This window comes from Schistocerca serialis, chromosome 6 (assembly GCF_023864345.2).
Source record: "Schistocerca serialis cubense isolate TAMUIC-IGC-003099 chromosome 6, iqSchSeri2.2, whole genome shotgun sequence".
Lineage (NCBI taxonomy): Eukaryota > Metazoa > Arthropoda > Insecta > Orthoptera > Acrididae > Schistocerca > Schistocerca serialis.
Genome location: NC_064643.1, coordinates 381,270,978 through 381,296,779, shown reverse-complemented (window position 1 = coordinate 381,296,779; position 25,802 = coordinate 381,270,978). Strand labels below are relative to the sequence as shown.

The window sequence follows — 25,802 nt, the reverse complement described above, 5'->3', positions numbered from 1 at the left end:
AAAAGGGTGCATGAATTTTCTCCAAGTTGAAAGTGGCAGATTTGGCACAGCTATTCTCAACAACATTCCTCGATTGTGCTGATTGTTTGTAGGATGTCTGTCATAACCCGTATAAAAACAATGTGGTAAATATGTGATTTTCAAAGGACAAAATCATCTTGCTTCGTATCCTATGGCCCAAGACATCACACACATCTGGAGGCCTGACGACATATTCTATATTTATTTTATATTTCATCGTAGTTTCCAGTTTCTCAGGTTTCCACGTGATGGTAGCACAATATATTGTCTACGTCATTTCCATAATCTCTCCTTAACGATTATCCTGTAACAACTGCGGTACAAGACGCTACAGGGTGGCAGGAAAACTAGGGTTTAACATTCCGTTGACATCGAGATCATTGTAGACAGAGTACAAGCTCCGAATGATTCAAGGATGATGAAGAAAATCTGCCTTGCCCTTTAAAAGCTACCATCCCGGAAATGATCTGGATTGCTTTAGGACTATCACGGAAAACATAAATCCGAATTTTCTGACTCGGATTTGAACCGTTGAGCTCCAGAATGCGAGTCCAGTTACATAACGACTGCACTACCTCGGCTGCTCGCTACAAGGAAATTTTAGATACTTTACACGATATGGCCAAAGTTAGTAATGTTGCACTTGTACAGCTTCATATACGCTCCATAGACCACTGAACACTGTATGAGGAAGTGCACTTTATAATAATGTTAGTTGCATTCTGTCCGCTTTCATTTCCATATGCACCAAAGGAAGAGGTGGCTGTTAAATTGTTCAACAGGTTTCCGAGAAAGTAACACTGCCCCTATAATAATAATATGCTCTATAATAGGGATTGATAGATGCCACACATTTAAAGACCGCTGTTTTAGGAACACCCTAATCTGTTCTAATACATCTCCTTACGACTATTGCTTTCGATCTGTACAGGCCATTATCTGTTCGAAAAGACAATTACGTTAGAGTCTCCTCATGTGAAAAACTCGTTAAGTCCAGGATACAGCAAAGAATCGTCACAAAAATGGACTGAGCATCTTTCTGTTTTCTTTTTGCTGTGCTTTTCCGTATTTGATGCATAACTCTTAATTTATACTTCTGATTTGTCTAACACACACTTTATTCACGATTACTTTCAGCATAATTTATTATCTCTTTCATATGTAAGTGATGTGACAATATTGTTTACTTTTATACCAGTAATACTAGATGTCTTGTTTCGTTAGTCCTAAACTACCATCTTAACAATTGGACGCTTTAGATTAGTAGGTAGTATTTTCTTTCCTTTAAGACATGAATCTTTCATTTGGCTTGATGCTGTCCTCTGTTTTTTACTATACTGTGCTGGTCTCATTTTATTATGATGATCTGGATGAGGTAATGGACGTCCCTGTAACTGAACGCTCCCTCCGGTAAGACTCCTCTACGGTCTTCTTTCTTCACTAATTGTACTGACTACTTTTTGATTCAGAAATTTACCTTTCCACGTAATTTTATCATTATTCGACAGCGTAACATTTCTGACGCTTCTGTTTCTCCTTTTCCAGATTAAGCATGGCCTACATTTCATTTTCATGTAAAGCTGTGCTAATTTGAGGAAGTTCTTCTTCATTTCAGATATCAGTAAAATATTCCGCGCTAGTTATGTTAAGCGGTTCTTTCAAAAGATCTTAGGAATTTCCCTTACATAAGGCCAAAACGCGAAACTTCGGCTTGGTATCTGTCGCCCTTGCGTTTATATCCGTTTTCCGATATTTCACTTGCTTGCTTCATTCTTTCTTCTTTGTAGAAGATCGATGGCTCAATGATACCATAACTTATTTTTATATTCTCGTCAACATGAACTTGTCTTTGTGACAATATTCCACATACGTAAGTCTCTATGGCGTCTTTTGAAATTGTAAAATATTCCATATTCTCGGATGGAACTGCGACCAGTAAGCTTTATAAATAATATGAGTTATAGTATATAGTAACAACATTTTTATTTTGCCTACTGGTTGTAGGTTTCGTTAGACAGTACCACCCTCAGGCCATTCTATGGTCAATATATTCCAGGATAGAGCACTAACCCGCGAACGGCAACGGTTCCGAGTCAGGGTCTCGGTCCGGCACGCAGTTTTAATCTGCCAGGAAGTTTCATATCAGCGCACACTCCGCTACAGAGTGAAAATTTCACTCTGGAATTACTCCAGGATATTGTTAGAACAACAGAGCAAGAGAAATTTACGTAATACTCTAGTCTGTGACAGCAGACGTGTGGTTTGTTGTGTGACCTTAGACGTACAGATATCCCATAACACTAACACGCTGTCGACACGTTTGCTCCCCAAATTGGTGTGTCATATACTAGAAGGAAAGCTACAGTTTTAGGTTTAAATGGGTGAAAATTACTGCCAACAGTGATAAGAGTGTCGTCTACGCAGACATAAAATATTAAATTACGAAATTACGTAATCTAATAGTCGGTAATACAATTAAAAAATACAAACATAATATTGCATCCATACGATCAATTTTGCATTTAGTGTTTGCACTTGGTTTATATCACTATAAAACATCGATCTGACCATGAATATTTATAATTACGAAAATGTCGTCTTAACAATAACATTAACTGAGAATAACTCAGCTCCCTTTACAGACTCTGAGGACAGGTTCCTTATACCAGAACTAAAATATAACATAGTAAACGTGGGCTCTAAAATGAATACCTTAAGAGCTACGAGCGCTTGACCATCTTCGACACTATTAAACACAACTCTTCTACTGCCAGCTCTTTACCTCCCATATCTTGGCAGGAGATAGTATGGACGGAAACAAGAAAAAATGTTCGGTAAACATGTGGTCTGAAAAGCATATCTTAAGAGGTTTGAGCACTTGTTCAGATGTGTTTCATAGTAACGTAGATGTATAAGCGCTCATAGCTCTTAAGGTGTGGGGTTTAGAGCCTATTTTTACTAGGTTTTCTCTTCTTGTTGTGGAGTGAGGAATCTGCACTCAAAGTCTCTAACGGGAATTTAGTTACGCCCTGTATATTAAAACCACAAAATTATTTTTACTGAAAAGGAAACGTACTTAAAGAGGGAGTAGTGAGTCGATGTGTCTGTGAATTTTTATGCAACTTCCAGCTGATGAGCTTTGGCCACATCTCCATTGTTATGTTTATCCTAGCAGTGTCCATGTGTATGCTGGGGTTCTCGGCGGTGCTGCATCATACCTTCTCCACGACATATTGAGACTATAGACGAAAACGTGTACTACTTGTAAAATATTCAACTATCTCTGTAGTTTAGCCACAGTCAGCTCACAATTGTGGTGTTGTACAGTTCCAAGGTGAATGATTTCTCCAAATCCACAGGTGCTAGGAAGGGTTCCTGATTCATCTTAAGTCTGCCTTCCACTACCGGCCGTGTTTTTAATGTCGTGATATAACCTCTTCAGAATAGCCAATAGTTACATGTACAAAATTGTTGAGGCTTTCGTGGCCAGTTGCTGACAAACTGCCTATTTGCTTCCGTCTCGGGTTCTTCGGCCGACGTTAGTCTGATGATTTTACTGTCGTGTCGCCAGCTCCATTGCCGGCAATGGAGGGTGAGGCTTTGACAATGCCAGCCACTCGTGCTGCCGATACGTCAGTAAAATAATCAGAAGAACGTCGGCCGAAAAACCCGAGACGGAAGTAGATAGGCAGTTTCTCCGTTACATGTACCATTTCCCTCTATTAGCTGTAATCTGTGTAAGTCCCGCCTTCCGTTATTAGCCATTTCTTAGTGTTGTGATATGACCTTTTTCGAATGGCCAGTCCTTATCTGTATCATTTGCTCTTATTGGCTGTCATTAGTGATATTGAGGTGAACGCGCACATCCAGGACGGGTGCCTGGCCGCCCGGTGCACTGGTGAAAGCCTATTTGGCACAAGTGCAGGTATCGATGCACAGCCCCCAGTTGCCATGTTACCGGAAACTCAGCGCGGTACGTATGCTTAGACTCTCAACACAGTGAAAGTTGCGCGACCTGGCAGCTTACCGGTGACGGTGAGATAGATCCGCAGCACCCTCGGCGGGTGCGTGGCCACCTGGCACTCGTAGAGTCCCTGGTCGCGCAGGCGCACGTACTCGACGCGCAGCCGCCAGTTGCCGGGGTAACGGAAGCTGAGCGTGACGCGCTGGTCGGCGCTGTACTCCTGCCGGCCCACCGTCAGCAGCTGCAGCGCGTCGTGCCGCCGGTGCAGCCACGACACCTGCCAGCGCAACAGACCAAGCTGCGTCACCACCTGTTGACATCTGCGTGCGCTGCGAGTCATTTTGCGTAGTTTCAATGCATTTGCTACAATGTAATGGCTAGGGAACAGGTTCCTGTTGGTGTAGCAAGTTTCTGATGCTGTTGTCTGAGGCCTTGAAGCGGGTAGCCCATTTGGCAATGTGGACAGTCGAGGTTACGTGCTGGTTTCCCAAAGGAGAAAATTTCGCCTGTTATCGTTGCCGAATCCTTGCGGTGCCGGATTTACGTTCTGCCTTACTACTAACACAGAAAGTATTCACCTTAGTGACTTCTTCAGAAACACGACCTGCCCTGAACCCCTGGCCTCAGCTAAGAAAAGCTGTAAAAACATTGTGGATAGGTGTATTTAGCTGTTTTTTACTGTTAAAGTTTGTACATTTCAGCAGTTCTCTCTCTAACTACCAAATTACGAAAACTCGTTGCAGTGGAACAGCTTCTTTCTACTGTAACTTCGTGTACACAAATTTCTATCAAGTCCATCCTGACATACAGCTCCAAGAATGAAACAACGAAACTAAACACACTATTCACAACTGTAACGCACGCACTGTCTCTAGTATTTTGTTGAGGGTTCTAAGTCCGACTTGTAAATGAAAAAACCGCATTCTCCACTGTTTAGTAAACACTTTTAAAAGCACACAGGTTTTTAATTATTCTGAATGCTCCCTCATTTGCTGTCCAGAAAGACTGAAAGTTTGTGGTTATGACTTCACAACATGGCTCTCGCCATTTGTACCTCCGAAAGAAAGTCCTAGTTCTCATTAAAAATTGCGAAGTCTTGTAGATGTTATTGTGCAATGATCGCAGTTTTACTCATAAATCTTGTTCTCCAAAGAACCACTATTGTTCAGTTTAAATGGAAATTCCTAGAGAACTGTGTTACGTGACATATCCTCAAAAAAGGTGACCACCGACTCTTTGCGAATCACGTACGAAACTCCTATCGTGTGATCTCTTTTCTGACTGGCCAAATAACATAGTAGTCAATCATCTTCATATTTTGATGCACTTAACCCGTTACTCTTCCACGTTGAACCAATCCTCGTTCTGAAATTAATTTGCGTGTAATTAATAAACAACATATTGAGAAAAAAGTAAATGAAAGCAAACAAACCCAACTTTAAGAGTCTGCTGGGCTGAAGTAGGTTTTACATTTCTAAAATAGCGATCATTTAAAATTACCACTTTGCCTCGTGAACGGGACTCCAATGAAGTCCGATTCTTACGCTAAGTAAATTGTAGTTATTCATTCTTACATCAAATACAAGTCATATTCATTCCGTTAATCACTCAGACCGCAAAAATCTTAAAATAATAGTAGTCTGAAATGAAAATTTTGTACGTAAATCTGTAGCCTTTTCATCAAAATATTGTTTACTCAGTTACTTAAATATCACCTACTTGGTTAACATTCTTCACTGACTGCTACACAAGACATAATAACACACCAGAAAGGCATTTCTCAGGGAAAGTTCCAACTTCTGTTTTGGACAATTTTTTGTGTACCGAGAGCTAGCTAACATGAAAAGCTGAGTTTCATACTGATGTTTACAAAAGGTTAGACAAAGTTTCACAGCAACCGTCTTTTAACTGTGTATAGTAGACTACAGCAATGTATATAATATTTGAACGCAGTTCACCATATGTAAACTGCTTACAGATCCCGCTGATTCACATCTGAAATAACTCGATGCTCGCGGCCAGAAAGCTTCTGCCAGATTCACTACCTACGATGTATATACTGCCACGCCTTGTGTTGGCAGGTGTCGGGCTTTAGCCGGAAGTATCCAGGATTTTGCGGTCGTGTCCGACTTTTTTTAGGCTTGAAGATGCAGAGAACGCACAACTAACCATCATTGCGAGCTAATGAGGTATGCGCGAGGGATACGTATAAGGATACAGCATAAGGATATATAGGTATACCAATACTATTATTATTTCTGCGTCCTACGGTATTCTTCGAGCCTGACACGGAATGTCACAGCCACGCTACGAGAGGAGCGAGCGAGACAATGTAGAAAGTGCAGATCCGCCAATGGCAACCTGCCCAACACGCTACGCTTGCACGTCTCTCCTAGTCATGTTGAGACACGCAATTGCGAACGATCTTTAAATTGCGTTGCAACTTCGATAAGAATGGCTCTTTAGTGATTAATTTGCAGTTTAAGAACTACTGAAGATGATATTATAAAAATACTGACTGTTATTGATTATTAATAAACAAATGAATACTGTCATTTGACACTATTTCTATATAAAGTAGGAAATTTGGCTTTTAGGACAGTTAAATATAATTCTCAGTCCGGCTTTTAAATTTTTGGGCCTGACAGTCTCAAGCTCACCCAGCTAATCCATGAATATTTGTGTTGTATGCATAAAACTACACTCAGAGGCCAACATGAAATAATTAATTTCAAATATATCTTACACTCAGGCTAAACACTCTGAGATACAATGAATTATTGACTAATTTCTGAGTTTCACCGAAAATAAATTTCATGTAATTTGTCGCATACTTAATCAAATGTGGTGTTACTCGGCTGTTGTTACCGCATTTCTACAGTGACAAGATGCATTTTCGACGAAGACATGTATACATGTCGGAGTATTTTAAAGTCTTACGTGTGCTGAAGAAAAAGCTTTTGCAGTACCATTGAAAATGGTCAAAAGGCCTAAACTTCTACAGTTAAATAAAATATTTGTACAGTCAACGACGGATATGAAGTCCTCCATAAAATTCTACATGACTATGAACCCTGACCATGAGAAGTTAATTGGTAATGCATTTGTTGAATAGCCACGAAAACAATGCGCATTATAAAACTGGCGCATTTCTAAGTAAATACCATTCAAATTTTAACAGCGCTTTGTAAACGAAAAATAGGAAATATGGCATATTGATGTTTCAAGACAACTGTGGGTAACAAAAGGCATTAAAAGTCTTGTAGCAAACAGAGAAAATTATAAAAAATTGTGATGAAAAATATTGGTGTGCGACTGATTTCATACTATGTAAGGTATTTTCTACACTGAGATGTGTCATAATAAAATCCAAAAGCCTTCGATTTACGTCAGAAGTCAATAAATTGGAAAATAAAATGAAAACAATATGGACAGTGCTAAGAAGCAAAATAGGGAAGTATATAAAGTAACACGATGCTATAGTAGTGATGGACAGTGACCAAATAGTCCATGATACCAAACAGAGAGCAAAAATATTTTTAAATCATTTTCAAATTGTATTTGAGCAACTCTGTAGTCAGCTTAAAAGGAAAAAGAGTTGGGTGTTAGCGTAAGTGACGTTTGGTGCCACAAGTTAAAATTAAAGTAATTGCAGCCTCCTGTCGCGAACTGAAGGCTTTTTCACCTAGGTTCTGGCTACTTCTAATTGTGCCTTCAACAGAAATAAAACATTTAAAACTGGCATGTCGCGTATAAAATAAATATGAAGCGATAACGCGTTAGTCACAAATATTAAAATAGAAAACATAGAGGCAGCCACTAAGAGCAGCACCAGATGTCGAGGTGCGGTAGCGTCACACTGACGCGCCCGCGTTATCAATTGCTAGCAGGTGAACGTTATAGAAAAAGTGCCATCTAGTAGCCGCAAATACAAACTGGCTACGTAACGTTCCACATATAGACAGATGAAATGTGTAATGCATGAAGGAAGAGGCAATATTTTATCTGACAGCAGATGACATGGTTGTAATTTGTCTACATAAGAGCTTAGAAGCACAGTTAAAAGACTGAAAACAGCCATTACACAGTTACACAGGAAGCTGAATAATGCAGCGAATACAAAAGCGGTATAACATGGAATGTAGTCAATATAGACCATTTAATCAACAAACAATTATGAATCGACCTAGATAAAAGAAATACTTCGGTAACTGCACGAGGGAACATAAAATCCAATATCAAGTAGTGGCTTTATACTGTTGAAGAAGCTTTTATTACGTAATTGTAGCTGCTCATTAACAATGAGGCCATCATTTCGAGAAAGATGTTTTAAAAATTTAAATCTTCGAGAACATCTAATCTACGGCCTTTCATCTTAGTGTACAAAATGCTGATATCATGAACAGCTTTAGTCGAGAAATGTTTCACTTCTTTTATAATAAGGCCTTCAGCCGTGTTACAGTTTGTTTTAAAACGAAATATTTGTCTTAACATATGCTATTTGGAATAGTTCTTCTGACTTCGAATTCAGGCTTTCAGCCGTTTGTTATTTGAATTTATGTGTGGCCTTCAGCAGAGCAATAATTACACTTCTTCCATAATAAAGTCTTACGCTGTGTTACAATAAACTTTTTAGAAATCAAACTTGTTTTAAAAGCAATTTATTTGTTGAGATGTGAGTTATTGGAATTGTTTTCCTGACTTATAATTCAGGCCTTCAGCCGTTTGTTGTTTGAGTTTACTGTGGAATTTTTTTTCCTGTGATAAGGCGTTCAGCCGTCAAACAGTCAATTGTGTTTTTTTAAGAGATTGTTTTAAAATTTTAATTTCTTTAAATAAATTTTACGTATTTGTTGTGCAACCGAAAGTAACTGATTACGGACCCGTCCACAATCGTTACCCTATCCTGCCCTATCCTGAGAATCCAGCTCTCAAGATGACTCAAAAAAAGAAATGAATTTTGCAGTCGTTAAAGTGTTCGCCGGTTTTGTGTGTTGGGCCGCAGGAGTTTTACCAGATTACGTCAAAGGCTATACTTATTCTAAATTCTACTTTTCCCGAATGTATTCGTGAGTTTAAATTACTATTCTGCCAGTTTAATTGATATTGCGGACAGCCGTAGCGGCCTCCTTGTCGTGGGTTATGTTTTTAGAGTCTTAAAATTTAGAAGTCTTTCCTTCTTAATATTATAAACAGCTTTAAATAAGCGTATTGCCTAAATTTTCTCGCCGGTTGTTGTATCGTGGGTTCACGAACTAAGTGTGAAGATGTTATTAAGCTGGATTTCTAGGGCTCCACTGTTTATCCTTACCTGCAGGCCAAATCATTCTGATTGCTTACTAGTAGTAAATGTTCCTTGAAAATGCTCCCAATCTGTAATTATAATTTTCGTTCTCGTTGGTGAAATATTTATGCCACTTGTTCAAACCCATCAATCTCTTGCGAGTTATGAAATGATCTCTTCAATTTTCGGTATTAATTCTTAATTATATGGTGGATACTGACAAATCACAATATGCTTATTGTATGATTAGACTTTGTCAGTCGAATGTGGGCATCTTACTAATACGCCTCTCCTGACTCTCCGAACGATGTATTGCATTGCGTGTTAACAGACCTGTAGTTGCATAATCGTACTTAACTGTTAGATCTTTATAGAAATCTCAGCGGCGCTCCGTCCGGTCTTGACGGTTGTTAGTTTGCTTTGCCCCGTGGACCCGGCCGTCGTTTCCCGGGTATTAGCGTCGACAACCTACCTGCCTGCATCGCCAATGTGGCATCGTACTAAGCCTTGGCCAACTAAGCAAGTTGCTTAAACACTCCATTATTGTTGCACCTTATTAGTTGTTGTTAACTTTACTGACGGATGTGTCTAACAACCACATAACTTAGTTTTTCTTCCTTTTTTTTTTTAAAAAAAAAAAAGGCCAACTGATTTAAACCAAAGGTCTCAATTTTGTTTGCTTTTACATTTACTACATTTATTACCTTCCAGCTGTACACAGTTTTGAACTTGAAGCAGAGGCTTCTACCATTTATGAGAAATAATACAGACACTTCTAGTAAGATTTTCTTGCAATACTACCTGCAGTGGTTTGATACCTTGTCACATTGTTCTGCATGTTTCGTCAAGTAAAGTGCTGTATATGTTTAAACTGAAAATGATGCTGTTGTTGTTACCTCCTTGGGTCCGCCATTCCAAGGCACAGTGGGCTGAATACTAATGTGGTTCTCAGGCACACAGAAAATTTTCGTATCAAATCGGTCGTGAAGTTACTTTTCCACTAAAATCAAGTTTCTCGTACTTGGCTGCAATAAAAAAAAAAAAAAAAAAAAAAAAGCGGGAAGCAACGACAAAATCAATTATGATAGAATTTTTAGCCAAACGAACGTGTGGCAGGTGCTATGCAAACAGATTAGGAGATGATGTCTAATGTTAAAAGTATAACCAGGCTCTACCATTCCTTCTACACATTTCCGCTTCTACGTATTGTTTAGCTGCGTTTCCGAGGCCTGGTCAGGCTAGCAACCAAGGTGCAAGTCTGATTAGTATGCTGCAGTGGTGATATAGAGACGAGGCTCATTTATACGTGCCGAATCACGAGATTCATCTCACAGCGCACGCTCGCTATTCTTGAAGCGCTACCTTACACTTATATTACAACAGTATCGCACATGGTTGATCTCGTGTAGTGTCGGTTTCTTTAATCTGGAACTACTGTTTCATGTTTACACTGATTACAGTAATCAAATATACAAATTTTCCTCTCTGTATGTGAAGGTTAATTTCAGGAACCAATGTAGAAACTTTGCTACGGCTTTGACTAATGGACAGACTAAACGTTTATGTGTACGATGTATCACCGCTGCGCCACATAAGTCGTCCGCCGTAGGTACTTACCGCTACTCATGCGAAGCTGCTGGGTGTTGCCAGTTACTTTCAAGGCCCTGATTTGAAAACCACTTCTCACGCCAGTCACACACCTCTCTGATTCTGTTACGGCTCGCGTCTCACTGTTGTCGATGTTCCCGCACTATGTTAATCAAAAATTCATTTCTCCAGTTGAATTTTCCATATTTGCAGTCATCTTATTTTAGCTACTTTTTCTAAGGCTATGCAGCCCAAGAAATCTGTATTTTGAAGTGTAGCCAAGTAACAATTTCACTCTTCTGATTGCGCACCAAATATTATCTGTTCTCTCATTTCATTTTTACACCGGACTATAGACTCCGTTACTTTCTTCTTCTCATAGTTACGACACGAAACTCGGCAGGCATAGTGATGTAAAATTAACATTACTACCATAGATCGCTACGTTACGGGCTGAATGACTGTATAAGTCTAAAGCCTCTACGTGAAAGGCGATAGCGTACGCGTCTACATCTTCGTGCTTAGTGAGGGATCACTGTTGGAGTTTCAGAGGTACGAGGATGACGCAAGACGATATGTTGGGCCATATAGTGGAGAACCATTCTTCGAGATCGTCATTGCGACGCAGTGGGATCAAGTTTACTATACCGCTTCGCGCAGAATCTACAATATGCAGATCGTATTAATCCTTATTGTTCCGGAAGAATAGTGGTGGATGAAGCGACGGGCGCACTGTCTTTCGAAATGGTTTACGGTAACAATATTTTAGTTGCGTCGCTTATTGATCTACAGTAAGTGAATGTCATTAAACTTCATGTCAATCTTAATGCAGTTTCAATTTGAGCCATCTGTAGGTGGAGTAGTTAAACATTTTTCCCGTGTATAAATTTATTTTAGTTTCTTCTTTGCCTCAGGACACAGTATATCTTTGCATTGTGCACCCAATAGTGATCGATTTGTGTGTTTTCTCACACTCACTGCAGCAGCGTCGATTCATAGACGTAGACCCCAAACTACACTAAATTAGTAGGAGGCCGGAGACACAAAGGTCGGTAACTACCGGAGTACTGGTCCGCAGAGAACCTAAGAAGGCCGGATGAACCTTTAGAATGTCTCAGATTAAGAGCCCATCCACCAAATCAAATTATTTTAAACTCTTTCTGGTAGTGCAGTCTCGTTTTTACCATTAGAATCAGCTTGGATCGCTGCAGGTGGTCAAAGGGATCCACGCGACCCGATCGTAGGCCTCTGTACACTTTGGGGATGACATAGCAGACGTGCAGTGCTACTGTTTAGTTTTTTGAAGGCAGTTTACACTTGCTGAAGCATATGTTGGTGGTAAGAGACATTCATGGCTTCCGTAAGTAACGTACCATCGGATTGCCTATTATTAAAATTTCTTGTGAGATCTGCCTACATCGTTCTATGGCAACAGCGTCCTATAGTGTTGCTACTGATTCCGTGGACGCTCTTGTCCTTCATAATGTGATACTCACATACGATAATTGTTCACTACAGCTGGGAGACGTCATACATTGGTAGGCAGTTAATTTGTTGTTTTTATTCCACGATGTATTCTCGAGTGATTTATTAGATAAGGTTTCTTCCGCTCTTATTATTCCCCTTATCGAAGACACTCCTATCATCCATACACAGCTGACCACAGCAGTCGACACTAGAGGAAGTGTGTTGTCGTTGGTGTACGTCTGACAGAAAACCGCATTACAAAATGGGCTTTCAAATGTTGATTTCCTTCATTGGTTTCTAAGATGGAGTGACCCACGTATCTGTGTGTGCGTGTGTGTGTGTGTTTGTGTGTTTGTGTGTTGGGAGCGCTCAACGACGAGGTTTCTCAGAAATGTTCCCACTACCGAAGGCTTTCTGTTATGTCTGTGTTATCATCTGTCGTACTGTCATTTTATGGCACTTGTCGATGATGTTAGCACGCCTCCAACAAGACGCATGTCTTTTCTTAATACGAGGTAAGTTATGGAACTATACTGGACAGACAGAAACATTATTCCTCTATTAGACACAATAAGTCTTCAATTCAATAGTGAATAAATCAGCAGTCGATCTCATAGAGCGTTGAGTTGCCTGTATAGTACCACTGTTATAAATTACCTACCTCTTGTACTTGCCGTCATTTAGTGAGGCCAGTGGAAACTTTGTGTATCTAGGAACTATATTGCCGGCTATGAGATCTGCGTTTTGACGATCAGGTCGTCTGAAGGCAATTTTTATTTCGTTGTCAGCACACTATGTAGACGAGCATGTGGTCAGCACACCACTCCCCTGACCGTTGTCAGCTTTCGTGACCAGAGCCGCTACTTCTCAGTCAATGAGCTCCTCAATTCGCCTCACATGGACTAAGTGTACCCGACTGGCCAACACCGTTCGGCAGCCACGATGGTTTAACTTCGGTAACATGACGGGAGCCGTCGTTAGCACTGCGGCAAGGCCGTTGGCTAACAATGAAGAGGAATACTCGAAGTGAAAACAAAAATGCAAACGGAGATATAAAAATTTTGAGCCAGAGTAAAGTGTTTTCCAACGAACTTGAAAATAATTCGGAAGAGCATATTCTTACAGTTGAAGATATGATATTCGGTTTATGCATGTCGCAGTAAGAAACCTGATGCTCAACATTGCACAATACTTTCAACGCAGTAAAAACTGTGTCAGTCAATGGAGTCCTTCCAAGGTATATCGCTAAATCAGAAAGAAACTATGAAAATTTCAAGCAAGAAGTCAAGTCATAGACAAGGACCTTGTGAGCTCGCAAACAGCCCAGGGAATAGACGCTAAGCGGTGTAAAGGAGAATAAACTTAGAATTACAACTTCATCTGTGAAAAGACAGTGTTGTGAAGACTCTGTGAAAGAAGAGTAGCGGCCGCTACGGTCGCAGGTTCGAATCCTGCCTCGGGCATGGATGTGTGTGATGTCCTTAGGTTAGTTAGGTTTAAGTAGTTCTAAGTTCTAGGGGACTGATGACCTCAGCAGTTAAGTCCCATAGTGCTCAGTGCCATTTTTTTTAAAGAGGAGTAGTATAGCGAATTGTGCGACGAAGATCGACTGGATGAAATAATCAGATGCAAGGAATGCGTAATGGGGATTCATGCAGAGGAGTGAAAAAGTTCCAGCTGAATGCTTGATGTAAGAATTAAAATGTGGAAGATTTCCTTAAACTTACACTACAGCGTATCTTCAAGCTCAAGGATGTACTTTGGAAAGGTGGTACAATTTATACACTGGTTTTTACTAATTGTGAAGTCATAATCTTAATTTGTACCACTTGTAGAAGGTTAGTAAATTAAGTGTATTGTATGTCTGCATGTGGGTGTGCGTGTGTTTTTCTCATGATTTCGATTCTTTAAATCAGATAACAAGAACCAGACACTGCAGGTGATGGTGGCACTGTTTAAACATCATCGTAACTTACTGTTTGGATTATAATAAATAAAATTCCAGAAGCGGTACGATTTAGGTATTTTTTACCCTACTGACGTTGCCGAACTGTGACTGTTCATAGCTAAAATTAATGTATTGCTGTTCACGATATGAAAACAGTTCAAAACACGCTTCACTGTCGTTTGCAGCGTACATTAGGCACGCAGAATTCTAGAAGAAAGTAAACTGAATAACGAGTTGTTGACTAAGAGGATTCCGCTTGCGATCAATACCTCTCAAACATCCGTAGCAGAATGACAGATAAGAGAACGTACCTGAGAAATGCACAAGGCACTCTGAGTGCCACAGTTGTCTCACCTAGTCATAACAGGAAACTTTTAGGCCGGTGACTTTGTATGACTCCAGCACCTGTTCCAGAGGTAAGCGTCCTCGGAAGTCTCGTAGAGCGACCGGCGCAGATGTGGATCCGGGTTTCATTTGAGCAGGTCGCCATGTCGCGTGAAGGCGGTAACGACTTTTTAACGAACACGCTTTCTTGCCGCACTCGGGAAAAGGAGACGTCTTTTTGTGGCGGACCGTCAGCTGCGACGGGAAGGCAACAGCCCGGCGTCCGCATCCGTCTTCAGCTGGGGCGGCCGTCGCGTTACGAGGACACTGGGAAAGAAGCAGTAGCTGGCGCTCCGGTTGTGGAAGGCAGGAGAGGAATCCATAACATCGCTCCCAAGCAGGCATTCCCTCTACACATGGTACAGGTAGCAAGCTGGGTAGTTATCTGATTTTTGCTGAATTCTTATGTGGCCTTTCATTACAACGACCGTACTTCCAAACCCTTCAGTGAGTTGTACAGTTGAACGATGTTATCCGCCATGGACCACAGATTAGTGTCACACCTTGTCAATGAGAATCGGTTTGAAACCCAACAGTTACTGCTGAACATGCTACAGGCCAAACAACACAGTTACTTGTTAGCAGCTGATATTCGTTTGGTGTGGTCGAACTATTCTCAGTTTTGCCTCTTTTGAAGTGATATACGTAATCGAGTGCACTGGCATCCCAATGAGGTGCTTAAAACGTAAAGTGTAAAGGGGTCAGTTCAGGCCAAAAGCGGTTCCGTGATGTTTTGGAGGTACTTTCGTGCCATCACTTGCGCCCACCAAATCAGGTTACAGTGCTTTTGAAACAGAATGTTTATTTCTACGTTCTCGGCGTCGTAGTGTTGTCCTCTCTTACGCACCATCGTGATTAGTGTGTTGTAGATATTCTTGTTATCCTACGTGCCAACAGACATGTCGACAGGGTGGAAACATACCTTCAAGCTGCGCGAACAATCAAACACTCTTTGGCAACTTGCTAATTCTTACAATATCAGTCCCATAGAAATGTCTGCGACTGTTTGGAACAATGAATGGAAATTAACCGTCAATATCCCCACATTTTAGTATTTGGGGTATTATCATCCATTAGAGGCTGTAGCTGAAAAAAGCTTTCCTGAAGAAACTTGTGAACTCTCTGCTTGCCGAATCAAGCAAATTTTCGGTGCTAGAAGGAGTGATACCTGGCTGTAGCATGATGTCTACTGGTGACGACCATTCTTTTTGTCCTTAGTGCTTACATTTCGTAATACGTACCATCCATGTAACGTACGAGCGGCAATCCGAGATTGAATCACAGACTCCACGACAACACGATGATATAAGTGAAATTGTAAAGGCCAGTCATCTTACACAGAGTGACGAAAGAACATATTACAATGGCTTTCTCTATAAGTCACATTTGTTTACCAGTAGACGTGACTATCACTGAAAAGTGTTATGTCTAGTACACACTGTAGTGCTTTCCTGACTCACATATCACCAGTTCCGACGAAAGTAGGCTAGCAAACGTGAAAGCAATGTTCCAGTGTGAATTTAAACACTGCCGTCCTAAGAGGGCTACAGGTAGTCAAATGAGCATTTTCGATCACGAAATGTCTGTTGTTCTGTTTAAGGCAAGTTACGTAAGTCACGACGTTTCGCAGTTTTAAGGGAATAGCTGGAAGTGTCGTGAGTCGAAATGGCTGTTGTCACCACAGAACTGCTTAGCAGACCGTAGTGGGAGTTAAGGGAGACGACGAAGATTGAAGAAATAGTGGTTCATAGCCCAACTAATGATAAGAGACGTCTCGAAAAGTGCTTCATACATGTCTGGTACTTTTTCGCCCTACGTTTTATTTCATTACTTCTTTATTTATTCATTAATTAATCTGGCCTCATTAGCGACTTCAGGCCCTCTATTACAATTTACCATTCTTCTGAAACCGATTAATTACCTGTGTACTGTTTGCAGTTGTGTTCAGATGACCAGCCATCTCTTTGCTATAAATCAGTGGTGTGTTGAACAGTTTGTCTGTGGCTCACTGGATGCTCCATAAAACCTCATCGCCTTGAGCCCGTCATTTATGCATACAAATGGCACAGAGTGACGAAAGAACATATTACAATGGCTAGAACAAACGATAATAGTGCAATCGTGGTGTTAGTGGTGGAACTCTCTGAAAATGCGTCATTATTATTGCTGCCTCTGAACTTGTAGTTTTAAATTAGTATAGTAACTTTCCAGTCATGGACAATGATTTTAATACTGGTTTCATAATACACATGTCTTATTGATTTTTGAGGCGGAAAGGAACTACACACACTGTCTGTTAGCGGGCATTGATTTAAATAATTGGGGAAAAGTTGAAAATTTGTGCTGGACAGAGAGTCGAATCCAGATCTTCTGTTTACTAGGCTGTGGCGTTGACCATTGTGCCATCTGGACAGAGTGGTCATACTAACAGCGCAGAATACCCTAGCAAGCCCCACGTCAGACCAAAATGCTCAGCTTATCTGCACACAACAAATATAGTGCCCATTCCTGTTACCCTCATTACTCGCTACATTACGCCGATTTCCGTAAGAGTTCGATCTTGGTTTGTATCCGCACTGAAGCGATACTTGGCCGTCCTCAACATGTCTGTCTGCAGCTAGTTACGTTATATTTCTGTATAAATACAAGAGAATAACCTCTGCTGTATTGAGAAAGAAGCGTTTTATTAATTTTAAATTCAGTTTTTCCTTCTAATGCCACTTTTTTATGTGTTTATTCGATGGTGTCACTCAATGGTTATTTCACATAAAATTTCAGTCCAAATACTATTAAATATGCTGAATTTGTTCTGTAAACTTTAGTAGATGAAGCATTTATAAGTTCAGCAACACTAACACGTAGTGCCTCTGTTTGAAAGGAAACGCAGCCCACTTCACTTACTCGAGTACTTAAGGTTACCGTATTTTATAATTCTGCCTTTAATTTAGATATGGTGTATGAATAAATGAGGAATTGAGTGACAGTTTATATTGGATTTGTTAACAAATGAAGGCGTGAGGCATTGAAGCGAATCAGTACAGAGTTGGCAGTAGTTTATTTTCTGTTTATTTTGACAAAACGGTAGCAAGTGTGATAACAGTAATGCAAGTTCTAGTTACAGAGTTGTGGTATAAGAGTTAAGAGCAGTGTTAGAAAGCAGTTTCGAAAATTTTAAACTCTGTATTAACCCAGGTGGAGTAGAGACTCAAGGGGACTGTATTATAACTAGGTAACAGAGTTCTAGCTCACTTTATACATGATTCAGCAGACTCCACTTTTGTTGTTCCTTCTCGTACTTCTAAGACAACGCAGTTTTCACACTGTACCATCAGTGGGCATATTTTAAATACGTTAAAAGGTAACTGTATTAAAAGCCTGTCATAAACGCATGACTACATTCATTAATTTCACGATAAATATTTCCGAATGTGCACGTTAGCTACCATTTGTGTGTTATGAGCTGTTGGCATTTGGTGAACCAGTGTATAATTACTTTTTAACAGTAAAAATACAGCGACGTTTTTTCCGTCTTAGCTGTATTTACTCAAACATATGTATTGTTAAACAAACAAATGCAGTCTACAACGGCTTATATGCAATAAATTTACGACTGTGGGGTCCTCTACGAACAAGATATTTTAATGTATGTTTCATCTTCAGTCAATAATACTTTCAGGTTTATGACGTTTTATTTGAGAGGAAGCACGTTGACTGCTACTACTTCAGCTTTGCTTCACACAGCTATTGACAGATTGTTACTGTTTCGGCGAACTACTACTTGTTTTCAGTTTTACATTAATGTGGAAGTTTTTGGGTTAGTTACTGAGAGAGTTTCTTCCCAAACGGGCACCTTCGAAAACCCTTCAGCATTAAATGAACACCTATTTCATAAGCACACGTAATGAATAACCACAAGGCCTTCTCCGTGAGTGTACAAAGTCGACGAAATGAAAAACAAATACTTACAATATTTATCGCCAAAGCAACCGTGTTAAGAGCTACAAATACCTTTAGGAAACAAACAACAAAGAATTGGGATCATGAAACGAAATGGTACTAGCTAAACATTTTAAACATTTAAAAAGCGACAATACATATTAGTACAGCCATGACAGGACAAAAAATATTCTTGTAGTATTAATGAACAGTCGATAATTTGTATAATGGAAGGTTTACTTAAACCACTTTTACCATGTTTTCAACGTTTACAAAAACTAGTTCTTGAACAGGAAATACTGACAACTGGGGTACGGCGGAGATAGGTTAAAATGTCTCCAAAAGGTATAATACTAAATGACTAAATGGCGACCAGCATGCTGTGCAGTTTTTAATTAGTATGTATCTGAAATTTTATATTTGACGGACGCCTTTCGGCTGTATTGATACATACCTCAGCCACAACATGTGCCCCTATTTACTTCTGACGAAGACGTTGTTATATACGTTGAAACTGGAGTAAAGGGTGTCTAGGTAATCCTTCCATTTTGAAGTTGACAGGTTTTTTATTACTTATGCAAGAAGATTTCATCCTACAGTTGCTGCTCCAGGCATGCACAAAATTTTAAGACAAAAAATTTAAAAATTTTAATTTCACATATGGAACAATCATAAAGAAATTTGCAACATAAGGGCGGGAAAGAAGTTTAGCTCAAGCTTTATATCGCCACACCAACACTAAGCCGCGCGGGATTAGCCGAGCGGTCTGAGGTGCTGGAGTCATGGAGTGTGCGGCTGGTCCCGGCGGAGGTTCGAGTCCTCCCCCGGGCATGGGTGTGTGTGTTTGTCCTTAGGATAATTTAAGTTAAGGAGTGTGTAAGCTTAGGGAGTGATGACCTTAGCAGTTAAGTCCCATAAGATTTCAAACACATTTGAACATTTAAACCAGCACCAAAATGGAAGTGAAGCGTGGCCGACAATAAGATGCCAACACACAGGTTCATGAAATGAGGTACCTAGGATGAGTGGAATGATCCACAAGAGAAAATCGTTAGAGAACTGAGTATATATGAAAAGATGTAATGCGAAGAAAAAAGATAAAAGAAAGTAGGACAAAACGGAAGAAACAAGCAGTCCAGGGACGGCCAAGTATCTTGCATACATGCTGAGGAGCTCTTGCCGGCATGCAGATCTGTCTCGTCTGCGTGGACACTTTCCCCACTACCACGCCACTCCGTCTGACTAAGAAGATGGGAAACTACTAAAGCTTCGCATCTGATGGCATTGCAATCACTCAAGGAACACTGAAAGCTGGCATGTGGCTTGGTTTCGTGTTTCTTAACATAGATCGCAACTGACATCAATTTTCAGTATTATCTTTTTCTTTCTTTGGTTGCTGAAGACATATTGAAATTTATATCAGGCAAAAAGTGGCGGCCCACTTGCAGAATCAAACAGTTTCACAGGTATTAGTCACTCAGTTGCCACAAGGTCATGCTTATGTAGTTTCATAATCGAAATAAGGTATTCTACTCACATATGTTGATCCAAACATTGATATCACGATTTCAGCCTCATTATGGAGTAGTGGACAAACTTCTCAAAGAAAACTTCGTAAATGTCTTGAACATTTTAAATGTGAAAGAATTTTTCTTTTAAAATGGAGTTACGTTCCCGGTCGATTAGCTGCATTACACATGAACGGGGGCACTTTCAACGGAAACGGCAAACGGCCTCTACAACTAAATAACGGATTAGGGACTGACAGTGGTCTTAACACGGTTACAAAACTGTTCCTGCAATTCTGTCAATGCCGCAGTGAATTATCCAAAATTCGCGTAAGTTACGGAAATTGACGGTCTTCTTTGTCAGACGTAGTCCCTTCCAAAATGCTGTTATCTTTCCCACTGCATTCACTTTCCTCATCAAATCAGAAATAAGCTGCTTCTCATCTTTTCACATCTTATTGAGGCGTTCAAATGTGCAATCCAGTCGACTAAGGTCTGCAATCTATTCTGGATCTTTTAATTTTGGCTCCTGTTATCACTTTCCCATCAGGAACTGAACTTAAATAAGAAAGTCATTCTAGGCGTGCTCCTCGACTTAACCAACGTACTTCGCTCTAATATATAACGCCTGGATACTCTTCTTCAAATTCCATGAGCAACTGTTGAAACTGACGGTAATGAGCTTGTGATTTCAAGAGACGTACTACTCGCACCGTAAATTTCTTCATGTGATCCATGCCTGCAAATATAGCGTAAAGTGTAGAATACAGTAAATCCAGTATAAATCGTCTGTTGATCGCGATAACTTACGTCTGTTTAATCGTAAAAAAATCTTTAAATCCTTCGTGCGTGCTGCTGTAGTGCTATTCCATAGTAAACTTGTATCGTCTGTCGACCTTGTGATTGTGTCCTCTAAAATATTCAGTGTCCTGTATTCATCTCCTGTTCGCGGTTCGCTGAAATCTTAATTATATCCGTTGTGGATGACGAACTGAAATTGTGATTTACATCTGTAGTTTGTTTATATATAATATGCAACGAAATGAAAGTGATGTAGTTTATTCTGTGATTAACTATTTTTTTACCCCCTGCAGACTCATCAACAGATGGACGCTTTATAGGACCTTTATCTTCTGTATCACTTGCAACCATACGATATGGTCGCGGTGATTACATTTCAGCTTCAATGAAAAATTCATTTTGACGATGTTCATTTTACGCGCTTTGCACACGCACAGACACGCTTCTACACACGTACAAACAGGTTACTAAAGTACAACTCATTTTATGCAGTAAATTATGTATTTTTAGTGTAAAACCAAGTGCACCTAAATATTGTGTGTGTAGCCTGCCTAAAAATGAATTTGTCTTGCATACCAAGATGCAGCTGAATCACCACGACTCTTGCGCTTAGGTACACGCCGTACATAAAATTACCTCCAATTGATGATGAGCCAGCAGTGGGTCGAAAAATAGTTATGGTGCAATAAATGGAATAAAATTCAGAAAGGCGAGTGGGTCCGCGCCGTACGTATATAAGTCACTGAAATCTGACTGGAACAAACTCGGATTTGCGGGGTTATCTTATACGCTATTCAGATAAAATGCGAATATTAGACATCAGAATATTAGACATCAGTATTAGACATCGATATATACACGACTCTGCGCATCACATATGATAAGAATTGTGGTTTCCTACTCTTATTGTCTTTTTGTGAGAATATACAGAAATCGTACCTGAATTGGGACACCGAAGTATGCGTACGAATCGCACGAAAATCTCAAAAAGGCTCTTTCGTAAAAGATTTAAATAAATGAAAATGAGATGAACGTGACACTTGCCACACGTATGTGAAACGCGTATGTTAAATGCCCCTCACCTCTCGAATGTGAATTTTCTGTCAGAGATGTTTCAGCCAGCTCTGGAATAGAAATAATGACGGACCTTCGCTCTTAAATTTATCCGTACGGTCGAAACGTGACAAGTTCTGTAAAACGCAAAGAGTAGCGCTATCAAATAACATTCCGCTTTGCCGCTTCCAGCACCGACGTCATACACGTCACACTACGTACGTATTTCTTCGCGCATCCCGTCAGCAGTACTAACCGCCATGTCAACCAGAGAGCAAGCACCATTCGCAGCGACGTCCAATCGAGAGCAGGCAGCGCACGCACACTTGTCACCTGCCCGCTTGCCTGGAATACGACTGCTGCGTCCCAAACCGCCCACCCCTCCACCACCACAGTGCTTGCGAACCACTCCAGCTCTCCCGTTAACATTCGAGCACCTGCAGCCAAAATACGGCCGAAACACGCGTGTCCGACGTGGCGTTTTACGAAACCATTTTGTTCGTCGCCACCGACCGGTAGAAGGGAATGCAACGGAACTCGGTGCGAATTTTCTCTGATATTGTGCCCGGAATTGCTTTTCCGGACGAGCGGAGAGTAAATTACAGCAAACGCGGACAGTCATCGGGGAGTCCACTGTTATTCGGTGTGCGCTGTTAGTGGCACGAGAAACAAAAAGAGAAGATAAAACAGAGACTTTATCTAGCACAAGTAGCGAGTACAGCGAGTGCTGAAACGCCATGTCTGATAGTACACGAAGCAGCAGTGGAGTAGTAGTGTTCTCTAGCGCGGGAACCCTGCCAGCAGCGCCTGTGTGTAACAATGATTATCTGGAGCTGCTGCGGCGGTGAACACCAGATGGCATGTCTGAATTTGTCCGCGTTGTATAGCCTGCTTGGATCAACGTAATTGCCTTATGAACCTTTAAAGCATGACAGCTAACAATTAATGAGAGTGTGCTGCCTCTTGTTGTTTTAACCAGGACGCAAATTTACTCTGAATTATATACCTGTTGCTGTTTCCATTTGGTGACATTTCCGTGAAATTAGATATTACACAGAGGTTGACCAGAATGACTACGGAAACAGAGATGAGAATTTACTGAATAGATTAAACGCCGCTTTCATGTCCGATTTTTCTACTGTATTTTGGTATTAAAATTATTTTTCGCAAGCTATCGTATTTCATTTGGTACGTAGGAAACTAAATAGTCCTAAAGCAAAAACTGCCTCTGAATTATAATCAGGATCATGTTTTCAATAAAGGAATGTGATATATTTATGTCCTGACCATGTTATGGTTTACGTTGTTTGCTATATCGCTAAAATCGCTGTTGTAGTTACGCTAAGAGCCGAAGGACTCAAATGGCACTACGTTGCGGTAAACTGCATTCACTGGTACATAACACAGAATGGCGCTACAGACTGGAAAGATATAGACGAAGAGATATATATACTATGACCTTCTTCTTTCGCTCACAGGAGCACGTAACCAACCCGAAGGTTGAGTCATAAATGAGTGTGTTTAATTATCAGTGTATATTGAGTTTTAGAACTGTGTTCGAGTTGATAAATATGATGACTGTTGTCAGGGTGAAGATAGAACACGCCACCGCTTTTTAGAAAGCACCAAGAGATCCGCCGAGTTTAATCTTCCTTGTGACGGACGTTATACTGTCTCATAAGAAGTATCGCGTTTCGGCACTCCAGGTGGCACTGGTTTCAATTTTAATATGTAATGGTGTCGTAAAGACTGTTGACCTTCGCTAAACACGGGTGATCGTAATTTTTCCACCACGTTTCAAACCGGCAACCTCCGCGTAGTATGGCATTACAAATGGGTGTGGTAACGTCATCGCCAACGTGCCAACGGATGAGTCCGCTCCACAGTGGAAGAAGAACTTCTTTTTCGTCAGCCTTCTTACCGGTTTTCGCGACCCGCCACGAATGCCTTTGCTGTACCAACTTATACATCTCAGAGTAGCAATTGCAACCTACACAACCTACGTCCTCAATTATTTGAGATCCCTCTACTACCGTGGAAGTTATTCACTGATGTCTTAACACATGTCCTATCCTCCAGTGCCTCTTTTTGTCAGTGTTTTTCACATACTGTATCCCTTCCCTCGCCAGTTCTGTGAAGAACCTCCTCATTTCTTACTTGATGAGCCCAACTAATATTCATCATCCTTCTGTAGCACCGCCAAGGATCTTTCCACAGTGATAACATCTCATCCCATCAGATAACCGAAATTAAACGCTGTCGGGCATGGCATGCACTTGGAAGGTGACGTCCGGGTCTGCTGAGCTCTGTTGGCAAGCGAGATGCACTCAGCTCTTGTGGGGCCAATTGAGGAGTTACCTGATTGAGAAGTAGCAGCTCCCGTCACGAAACCTGACACTGGCCGGGGAAGAGCAGTGTGCTGACCTCATGCTGTTTCACATCTGCATCCAGTGACACGAAACGGCTGAGGATGACACGGCGGTCAGTCGGTGCTGTTGGGCCTTCCGCTGTCTGTCCGTGCGGAGTTTCTGTATCACCACATATCAGACACTCTGAATCTCTTCCTTTCAGGTTTTCCCAGAGTCCATGTGTAAATATCGCAACAAATTTGGATGGACCTGCCCCGAAAGGATTGACGTTACACTACCGATTCATGATCTTTTGGAATTAAATGCGATGGTGGCAAATGATTTACCTTATATCAGTACCTAAACCTCGTCAAATTAAACTTCTAGCCAAATCATTCCATCTATGGCCGTCAGGACGTAAAATATGACTGCCAGAGTGTCTCCTACACCGCTCCGTAATCACGGAGGTACTCTCTAAAGTTCATTACTTCTAAATAATACTAAACTCGAATGTTTTTCAAAACAGTTACGAAGTGTGTATAATTAACACCGGTTCTCTGCGATTTGTGACAGCGCGATTCGTGAACTCCGGGAATAAGCATGTACAGATTGCAGCAAGTCTTCGCTTCTTTACACATCTTAAAACATTTTAGAATGGATCTGCCCATTTCACGGAAGGAAGACCAAAATTTAAGGAGCCAAATAAGAGCTCCTCGGTTTGTTCGAATTGGTTGTGTCGTACCATCTCTCACAAACTGGAGATGACATCCCAGTCTGTGTTTAGTACGTTATTTACCATTTCAACGTACTCCCATGGAAAGGACTGTTAGAATACAATTTGAAGAAAAGTGTGTCCGTATACGATCGGTGAAAGGTTGAATCTTCTCCCATGAGAATCAAATGATGTAAATTAATAGGATGCACTGATGATTAAGTTGTTACTTGTGTAATGCCGCGCGGATTGGCCGCGTGGTTTGAGACGCCATGTCACGGATTGCGGAGCCCTCGGGCGTGGGAGTGTGTGTTGTTCTTAACATAAGTCAGTTTAAAAAGGTTTATGTAATGTGTAAGTATAGGGACCGATTACCTCACCACTTTCGTTCCTTAGGAATTCAAATACATTTGATCATTTGAGCTTGTGTAATGATTGTGGATTAAATTGAAGGAGCACAGGTAGAAGCCGTGAGACCACATATGGTGAATAGGCAATCTTTATCGTTGAGCCTAACGGCACGATACACTGCTAAATTTTCGGGGGTACTGGTAAACAGTATCTCAGCGTTAGGGTAACAACGATAGGCAATCAACACCAAGGTCTAATTATGGGGTGGTATGCGATAGTTTTGTTGAATTTTTCTTTTACTTACGTGGCTTAAGAAGATGAAGAGCTGCTAGATTTTTGATTCTATAAGTTAAAAGAGTATTTTCGAAGTGAGAATTCTCCAGCAATAAGCGATCATCCACTGCGGTGATTAAACTGCAACAATGCGAAGAAAAACCG

General features: G+C 40.7%; 1 protein-coding gene across 1 annotated transcript in view; it reads right to left on the bottom strand.

Annotated features, from left to right (window-relative positions):
• The window catches only part of LOC126484880 (V-set and transmembrane domain-containing protein 2B-like), a 124,416-nt gene that overhangs the window by 66,246 nt on the left and 32,368 nt on the right, over positions 1-25,802 (bottom strand). Inside the window, exon 3 of the mRNA XM_050108477.1 lies at positions 4,049-4,262. Coding sequence (XP_049964434.1) covers positions 4,049-4,262 — 214 coding nt within the window. The remainder of the gene's footprint in view (positions 1-4,048; positions 4,263-25,802) is intronic.